This window comes from Acanthisitta chloris, unplaced genomic scaffold, assembly GCF_000695815.1.
Source record: "Acanthisitta chloris isolate BGI_N310 unplaced genomic scaffold, ASM69581v1 scaffold20463, whole genome shotgun sequence".
Lineage (NCBI taxonomy): Eukaryota > Metazoa > Chordata > Aves > Passeriformes > Acanthisittidae > Acanthisitta > Acanthisitta chloris.
The window spans coordinates 11,033-21,060 of NW_008663500.1; the positions used below are offsets into that span (position 1 = coordinate 11,033).

Genomic DNA, 10,028 nt, shown 5'->3' on the forward strand with positions numbered 1-10,028 from the left:
GTACATGAATTTAACAAACAGGTTGTCCAGAGAAGTTACGAATGCCTCATTCCTGAAAGTGTTCCAGGCCAGGTTGGATGGGGCTCTGAGCAACCTGGTCTGGTGGGAAGTGGCCCTACCCAGATGGAACTAGATGGTCTTTAAGGTCCCTTCCAACCCAGGCCATTCTGAGATTCTACAATTCTGTGATTAAAACAGCAGTACATGAATTTAAATCAAAGGTCATATGCAGAGTTTTTTGGGGTTTTTTTTATTATGAGTTTAACAGTCTCTTTGTGATACCTTTGGAGCATCACTCATGCCTCAACATGTAGCCATCATTCTCAGTGCTCTGTTCATGGGAGTCTGGTTCATGTGCAGGGTATCTCCCAGCCTCCAGTCCCAGAGGTGTGGGGAGAGAGGGCATAGCCAAGAGGCCGGAAGGGAGATTGCTCTTCTTGGCAGCAGCAAACTGAAGATTGGCTTGACCCATCTCGTCATGTTGCACTCTAATTTAGGTGCTCTGAATCACATCTGGAAGAGCCTACTTATGTCTGAATTACGCTGGAAGCTTAAGGAGGCTGTAAGATTATGTAAATTATTAAATAAATGATGTACCTAAAGTTACACCCAGTAAGTGCTCTCCACTGATAGTCAAATCTGTCCTGTGTTTTTTTTCATTAACTGGTACAGACATTTTATGGCAGTGATTTATGTGGTGGAATGGGGTGAGCGTTGGCTTGCCACTCGATATTCATTGTGAATTTGAATGTTAGGCTAATGCTAAAATGCCAAAAATACCCTGCTTTAATGCGAGGGGGCTTTTTTAAGAATTAATGGCTTTTCTGTTTTGCTGTTTAGTTCCAAGTTCCAAGCAAAAATATACTCCGGGAATTTATGTAAAAATCCCCTGAAATCATAATCTGGACTGTTTTGTTGGTTTGGGGTGTTTGTTTTTTTTCCAAATAGTAGCTTTAAAGCTTATATAAACATAGCTTGTCTTATAAAATGTGGCTTGAATTTAAGGGTAACAAGGAACTTGGTAAACATGTTAACTTGTTCTTTTATTCCAGATATAAACTCTACATGAAAATGTTCTTTTAATGCTTCAAAACCACTTTTTCAAGAGTTAATAACTATTTTTTGCTTTCTACATACGCATTTTAGGGGCATGTTAATCCATGGCTTCTGGTTTACCCACCTAATTTGCTTATTTCACTTAAGCTGTTGATAATAAATGCCTTGTAAATAGGATTATTTGATTTCCACATTGGATAAATAATTGCCATTTTGCTTTGATCAATATTTTTTCCAATAAGGTTTTATAATTTTACAGTTTTAAATTGTGTTTACATTTCTATGAGTGTAAATACTACATAGGTTTAATGCCACTGCCCTGTTCTGGAATGGAGATCAGCATCACATGCCATTGTCTGCATGAGGGAAAACTCAGCTGTTGTTGCTTTTGGCATTATGATTGCTTGGTGCAGGTTCTATGAATGAATGGATTTTGTGGCAGTTGGGGGAGAAAATCCTGCAAATGGTTAAGTTGTGTTGCAGAGAAACAGGTGACAGCATGTGCTCTTACCTGTGTGGCATAGACATATCAGCAAATGATGTATTGTGTATCACAGTTGTGATGACCCTGGTTAATCTCTGCTCTCATTACCATGCTGGATTGTATCTTCACAGGCACAGTTAGTTGATCTGAAGTCTGAACTGACAGAAACACAGGCAGAGAAGGCAGTGCTGGAAAAGGAAGTGCACGATCAGCTGCTGCAACTCCATGCTGTTCAGCTTCAGCTACATGCCAAGACTGGTCAGAGTGTTGATTCTGGGGCAATTAAGGCAAAACTGGTGAGTATGGTGGCTTGAATGTAGGATTATAGTATTCTGTTGCTTCTCCTGGCTGAAGTTCTTCCTTGAAAGGTGTGAATAAGCTGATAACTAAGTTAGTTAACTTATTCTTTTCTAAATAGCATTTATGATTGGCTGTTGGCAACCATTGAAAATAACATAAGTAGCAGTAGAATAAAGAGTAAGAATTTAAGAAGCTGTTTCTATGTAAAACTTTTTAGTGATTTCTTAAAGTAAAATATTTTGGTGAGTTACAAAACTTTTCTGCAGACTGACGTTGCAAAATAAGCTTCCAATATACAGATATAACCAAATTTTCATAGATCTTAAAAAAAGCCTGAAGTGAGATGTCTACTGTTTTTCTTGTAGTAACATTCTGATAAGAATAAGAACACAGAGAGAGAGAGAGAGAGAGAGAGAGAGAGAGAGAGAGAGAGAGAGAGAGAAGATGGCATGACAGTCCTCTCTCTGTGGTCATTCTTTCTCTTTGAGTGCTGCAGATGCATCCATGGTGCTGCCCATTGCTACATGCAGCAAAATGTTACAGAAGAACTCAATAAACCACTGATAATTTTTTACGATAAGTTCTGTAGAACCTCAGACCTTTACAAAGCCCTCCAGAAGTTACCAATAATTATTCTGGTAATTAGTTGACATTGACTGATCTCTAGAGTGTCGTCTGTCTTGCTGCTAGCCACAGCACAGATTCAGGCTCTAATGCTAAGACTTTGTAAATTAAAGTAGTATTGTATAGAAGTGGTTTCTAACTGTTGAAGTTTAGCTCTCTGTTTCTAAAACTGCTTCATAGTTTAGTTGCAAATACATTCTCCCAGCATGTGTGGAACATTAGATTAGTCTCTTCTGCTATTTTGTCCTGTTAATTAGTGTATAATAAAACACAGTAATAGACTATAAGGCTTGAAGGGTGTCTAGGCTCATCACTGACTAACAGGAGTAACCCAAATTCTTCCTGTTTTGGATCCAAAAGCTGTAATAGAGTTAGAGCTATCTTCCTAGGTCTACATATTTGTATATTTGGTGTTAGAATAACATCTGAACATAGTGTATTCTGTACTGAATTACAGCTATTATAGTACAATGACATTTATTTAGAGCTGTTAACCATTTTTATGGCTCTGTAAAATAAGCATTTGTTGAAGATCATCAGCATTTTATAAGTGTTAGGTTACAAGTTTACATGTAGCAAATGTTTTAAGTCAGCACATCTCTGTGAGTGATTTTGGTCCCCAAATTTAATTAGTTAGACTTAACATCTGAGTGATATAGAGACTAACACTTTTAACCTTTTTGTTTCTTCTTGCCTTGTTATAAACAATTTCTAAAGATATGTTAAATCTTTGTGCTGTTGATAACAGTCTTCTTCCCACTGTTTTTTTTTTAATTTTCCACATTTGACTTATATTGTTTCAGATTTTATCTGAATGTTGAAAGGTGTTGAAATGGAATTTTAGTGGCAGCTTAGACTGATATTCTTTCCTTAATTTCATTTAGTTTTTCCTTTTTATAAACATCAGGACTAGTCTTTTCAGTTTGCTTTACTTTGCCTTGAGGGAATTCATAGTTTTAATGGGCAGAAGCTCAACTTTAAACTCTTCTAGATAAAGAAAGCTATAAAGGTCTGCGAAGCTACAGCAAGGAAAACTGAGGCTGCTTATATGATGACAGTAAAATGGGAAGTCTGATATTTGGGTAAATAAAAACTGTTGTGCTGACCTTCTGGCAGTCAGAAAGGACTGTGTCAACAGAATATGCAATGGGGAAATAAAGTTCTGCACTGGTTCCTGCTTTCTCTGAGACAGACAGGCTTTTGTGTGTAAATGTATACTCTATGATCTGTAAAACTGTACATGGTCGTGAACTATGGCATTTTAAAATGTTTAGATTGCTAAGCAATTGACAACATCATGTAGTTTTTAGGAGTGGTGAATCTTTTTAGTCCAATCGCAGTAACTTTCTTTGTAAGAGTATGAAGTTGCCTAGTTGAATTTTTTTTTTTTTTTTTTTTTTTTGAGTTCTGTAGCTGATATACTTTTTCTGGTATTTCTTCCTGTCCTTTATGTCCCACTTGTAGCACATATTTTGTTGTTCTTTCTGAAAAGGAAAAATCTATTATCTGTATAATGATGTGATGATTTCATGTATATCACATTATCTTGCTATTCTTTATAGAGATTCTTAGTATTTTAGGAGGAAGTATTGTTTTCAATAATGCAATAAGATTAGGTTTTTAGTAAGATTTTTCAATAACTTTCAAAGCAAAATACCAAAAATGTTGCTAAATACAACTGTAGCAATGTGCTTGTTCTTTATGCCTTCTAATGAAATATAGTTTGCTGGAGAGTTTCTTTTGGAGTAAGTCAATTATGTTGCATTTTCTTGAAGTTCCTATTGCCTTTTCCTCTAATTATGGAACTCTTTTCTTCTGTCTGAAGTCTGTCCTTTCTGTGGATGAAATGGTAAGTATGCTGATTGCCCTTTTTATTATGTTTGAGCAGTGCTTTCGTTTTGTGCAATAACTTATATATATGTTGGCCTCAGAAACTGGCAAAACAGATCTGGCTTGTTCCTTCTTCCTAACAGTTGGCAAGATGCTGTGGAAAGAATTTTCTTTACATTTTGATTTTTGTTTTCTTCATGTGGTGCCCTCTCTCCTGAGTCTGTATGTGTTTTATTTATTACTGCTGCAGCTAATTTGGATGATACCTGGCAGCTTGACATTCTGAAAGATTGTTCAAGCAGGACCTCAAAAATTGTTAAGGTTTTATGCAGTTTCTAAGCTATAAACACTGTACACATCGGGGAGTGGAATATGAAGTATTCTGTGTATTATAATTTTAAAAATTCCTGTCAACTTTTCTTTTTTTCCCCCCTTTTCTCAGCTCTCTTTATGGGCATGATTTAAAGTGATTTACTGGCTTGTGTAGCAGCCCAAAGCATATAAACACAGTAATACATAGATAAGAAGAAGAAGTGAAGCAAAGTTGACTTGCATCTTTTGGTCTTTCACAGTGATAGACTTGAAAGGTTTTTAAACAGCTTTTCCACTTTTATTATGTTATATACTTCCTTATCATTATCAGTATTTGCTTTTTGAAAAGCCATGGGATAGGTGGTAACTGTAAGCTTAGATCTTCAACATTGCAGTTGCATTTTTGGTTTGGGTTTTTTTGTATTGCCAACAGGTTATACATTTTCTATTTTCAGAACCTAAGCCATACTATGAACACTAGAAAACATGAAACTATTCTGTAACTCCTTTGAGTTATTTAAACACTTTTGAGACTTGTCACATCTCTTGAGAGTCGTTCAGAACAAGGTGTGTTCTTTCAGTACATCATCAGAGACTCTGTGTTGCAAACTTTCAGGTTTTTTTATTCATGTGGTGATTAACTGGAGACAGTCCAGACAAGAATGGTGCAATTTTCCACCTCAGTCACAGAACAGTAGTCGTAGTAATGGAGAAAATAGGAAGGAAACACTTGTACAGGATTACATTGTTCCTTGTATTTTAGGTGTAACATTTAAAATGCATGACTGAAAGTGATTCTACTTAGAAATATAACATTTGGCTTTCTGTTTAGATTTAATTTAAATGACTAACCAAATTCAAAGAAAGCCAATGGAAAATGTCAGTCTGATGACAGTGTTTAAGTTGGCTACTTTGTGTAAATACAGAAAAATGTGCTACATGCAATTTGCTAGTGTAATCAAACATCTTGGATCACTTCAGAAATTCACTTTTCTGAGGGAGGTTAGAATGTGTCTGTCTTAAATTCTTGTCTTTTTATATTTGTCAAATGCAAGGTGTTCTTAAAGTGAACATGTATACAAACAGAGAGTCTATACTCCTCAGAGCACCTTAATGCAGGATTGGCAATGTGTACATAGCTGACAAGGACACTGCACCTGTATGCCAACTTTGCAGCAACTCTAGGACAAGTGTGATGTCTGAACTGTGACCCTCTTGCTTCCAAAAGGTGTTACAGAAGCAGCACAGCCTGCTGGCACTCTGGAATCCTTGTAATTACCCTTTGGCTACTGGTAGTAGCTGTGAATTAAAAAAGCCCAAGACCAAAATAATAATAGAAAGAATTGGTATAATCTTAGAAACTCCTATTCTTGAAATGTAGATAAGTCAAAATTCTTGGCCTAGGAGTGATTCTACAGTTCAGAAAGATTTGCTAAAGAGAGCTGTCTCCCAAGACAACCCCCAGCCCAGAGGCCTGAGACCAGACATGGCTTTGTGTGATGTTTTCTAAAGTGCATGTGAAGTCAAACATGGTCTGAAGGTGCAGGAAGTGAAATGCCAGTGATTTCAGGCAGTCTTTGTGCCATTCCTCCTGAGCACTGAGCTGGGCAATTCTTTGCCAATGTGTACATAGGTGTAATGTACTCTATTTGTCAAACCTGACACAAGTATTTCACAGATGAGGGAGACAGTAGAGTCCATGAAATTCGGAGCTTTCTGGCAAATAGCTCTAAATGCTTGCATATATCTATTGTGAAAATACCTCTCTTTGGAAGGACCAACCTTGCATAACTTCTCAAATGTGGTAACCATATTGATGGTTTTATATCCAGGCCTGGAATAGTGAATAGCATATTCACAATTTGATCAGAGATTTGTCTTGCCAGTTCTGTAAAATTTTGTTTCTGTCTTGTGGCTTCTTCAGTAGCATTTCCTGGGTTTATTTGTTTAACGATGTTATTGGTACAGGTACAGAGAACAGTTTTTTGGGTACTCTAAATGTCTCCAAAATGCATTGTGGTGAACTCAGTTTTTATTCCTCTTTCAGTTGACAGTGATTTTTGAAAGGAAACAGACCCTGTGTCTCTACTGTTTATTTTCCTTGTTTGTGGTGGAGGTTTTCTCCCACTTTGTAAAAGGGATACAGAGCAAGATATAAAAGATACATGTAATCAAACATGCTCTCCTTAAAGTACATTTTGTGGAATAGCAATCTAAACATAATGATTCCTTTCACTCCAGTGCTCTGGGTATTAGAAAAGGCAATGACTCTGCAGTTTCTGTACATTCAGGCTGGAGCACTGTGGGACTAATTTACATTTTTGTAGTTCCTTGTTCAGGGGGTGGGGCAGGGTGGGGGGAGTTAGCTTGCTTAAAGTGTGGTTGTAGTGTGGGTTTTGTTCTTGTTTTAACACAGCTATTTTGCACTAATTTTCTTTAAGTTTGTCAGGGCAGGCACCTTCATGTGTAGAATCTCTGGCTTTATTTTTGTGGTCTTCAGACTCTTAATTTGGAAATGTCTCTGGCTGGACATTTCTTGGTTGTTTGCATGAAAATAATTGTCATTTTAAGGACATATGGCCTTATAAAACATCTTGGCATAATAATATCATAGTAATGATCAAATAGTTAGAGTATTGTCAAATTGAAAAATTTAGTGGCTTTGTAGTTACTCTTTAAAGATAGTATTCTTCAACTTTGAATCTCCCATTTGAAGACAGGAAAAAGTAAGGATGAAATTCAGGCTGCTTAAATTTTGCCATCTCTGCAGAGGGTAATGTGCAAACCACTAGCTGTAGTGCCAGAGTCCCTGCTTTCTTTTTAATTTTTTTTCTGCATGCATGTGTTGTACACAGGAGAATAATTTCAGATCATGTATGCAGAAACAGTATGTGCTCATTATTAACTTGGATAAAATCTTTTCAACTTTTTTTCCTTTTTTGTTTTGCTGTAAAGGAGAGAGAACTTGAAGCTAATAAGAAAGAAAAAGTGAAAGAAGCTCAGTTGGAAGCTGAGGTGAAGTTGCTGAGGAAGGAGAACGAAGCCCTTCGTAGACACATAGCTGTGCTTCAGGCTGAGGTTTATGGAGCAAGATTGGCAGCCAAGTATTTAGATAAGGAACTGGCTGGAAGGTATGTGAAGTCAATCCATGTCCCTTAGCATGACATATTTTTTGTTGTTGTTTTCTTTCTTTGCATCCCCAGAGGCAGTTTCAAAGTTAAGACTAAGTAGGAAAAGTCTCACGTTTCCAGTTAATTGAACCAAAGGAAGAAACAAGAATCCTCATAGTTCTTGCACTTGCACTAGTTGCTGTGTGACTCTGTTGTAGCCACATGAATTGTGTGAGTCGTACAGTGCCTTGATTTTTCAGTTGTTTTACTCTCTCTCCTTTTGTAGGGTCCAGCAGATTCAGTTACTGGGCCGAGATATGAAAGGACCTGCTCATGACAAGCTCTGGAATCAGCTGGAAGCAGAAATCCACCTTCACCGTCACAAAACTGTTATTAGAGCTTGCCGAGGCCGGAACGATCTAAAACGACCAATGCAAGCACCACCAGGACATGTAAGTTGAAAAGATGAGCCATTCCTCCATGATTTCCAGCATTTGCACGATACCAACATGAGCTGCTTCTTCATATTTGTGATTGTTTTCACTTCAATATGTGTTCTTTCAAATGTCACTTGTAAATATGTGGTTCTTTTGTATGCCGAAGGGCAGTTTCATGTTGAATAGCATGTCCTTATAAAAGACCATGAAAGATGATACAATTCCTTTGACTTACCTAGGAGCACTGAGTTCTTTTGAAAACTGAGCCTTTGCTGTGGGTGTGTATAAATATAAATTTAACAGCAGAGTTTTGTAGCCTAGGGTTCAAAGTGTGGAGCTAACTTGTTTTATAAAAACAAGAATAACATTTTTAGGATTAGATTGAACTGAAATAAAATTTTTTTTTAAAGGCCAGATAAATTGACACTCTGTAAAATAATTGTTTGTTCATTGGGTTTTTTCCGTCCTAAAGGTACTTTTTAAAACAAAACCTTGAAACTGCATTTCACTGTGAGTGTCTTTGGTAGAACTCATCCAACTTGGCACATGTCCTGTTAATCATTTACGAAAGGAAGGTCCTGCTTGACCAACCTGATCTCCTTCTATGACAAAGTGACCCGCTTAGTAGATGAGGGAAAGGCTGTGGATGTGGTCTGTCTAGACTTCAGTAAAGCATTTGACACCATCTTCCATGGCATCCTCCTAGAAAATCTGGCTGCTCATGGTTTGGATGGGCGGACTCTTCGATGGGTAGAAAACTGTCTGGATGGCTGAGCCCAGAGAGTTGTGGTGAATGGAGCTAAATCCAGTTGACAGCTGGTCATGAGTGGTGTTCTCCAGGGCTCAGTATTGGAGCTGATCCTGTTTAACATCTTTATTGATGATCTGGACATGGGAATTGAGTGCACCCTCTGTAAATTTGCAGACAACACTAATCTGGGTGGGAGTGTCTGTCTGCCTGAGGGGAGGGAAGCTCTACAGGGTGACCTGGACCAACTTGATCAACAGGCTGAGGACAACTGGGTGAGGTTCAGTAAGGCAAAGTGCTGGTCCTGCACTTGCATCACAACAACCCCATGCAGCACTACAGGCTGGGGGAAGAGTGGCTCCAGTGTTGGTCATCAGAATGGGACTTGGGCGTGCTAGTTGACAGCAGCTCAATATGAGCCAAGTGTGGCCAAGAAGGCCAGTGGCATCTTGGCCTGTATCAAGAATAGTGTGGTCAGCAGAGCTAGGGAAGTGATCATCACCCTGTACACAATGTTAGTGAGGCCACACCTCGAGTACTGTGTTCAGTTTTGGATCTCCCACTGGAGGGTGTCCAGAGAAGGGTGGCAAGGCTCGTAAAAGGTCTGGAAAACATGTCATATGAGGAACAGCTGAGGGAACTGGATTTGTTCTAGTCTAGAGAAGAGGAGGCTCAGGGGTGACCTCGTTGCTTTCTACAGCTGCCTGAAAGGGGTTGTAGTGAGGTGGTGGATGGTGTGCCAGGCCTGCAGTGAGAGGACTAGAGGGAATAGCCCTAAGCTGAGACAGGGAAGGTTCAGATTAGATATTAGAAAAAAAAATTTCCCTGTTAGGGCGTTCAGGCACTGGAATAGGTTGCCAAGGAATGTGGTGGAGTCACCAGCCCTGGCAGTGTTTTAAGAGGTGTCTGGATCTGGTGCTGGGTGATATGGTTTAGTGGTTTAGGGCTTGCAGTGGTAGTGCTGGGTGAACTTGAGGATGCTAAAGGTCTCTTCTGTCCTCGATGATTCTGTGATTCCAATCACCTGTTTTCAGTGCATAACACCGAACATTTTCAGCCAAAGTGCTTTACCTTGATCTGTTCTATATACCTTCATTGGTCAGGTGGACCTTAATGCTTATGTTGCC

At 38.5% G+C, this 10,028-nt stretch overlaps 1 protein-coding gene across 1 annotated transcript; it reads left to right on the top strand.

The window, feature by feature from the left end:
• Window positions 1–478: 478 nt before the first annotated feature.
• On the top strand, window positions 479–8,168 carry LOC103798743 (golgi-associated PDZ and coiled-coil motif-containing protein-like; the record flags this gene model as incomplete). Its single annotated transcript, XM_009071024.1, has 5 exons — window positions 479–562; window positions 1,672–1,836; window positions 4,290–4,313; window positions 7,562–7,737; window positions 8,003–8,168. Coding segments are annotated over exons 1-5 (615 nt in total), but the record flags the coding sequence as incomplete, so codon positions are not given.
• Between the last annotated feature and the right edge of the window lie 1,860 nt (window positions 8,169–10,028).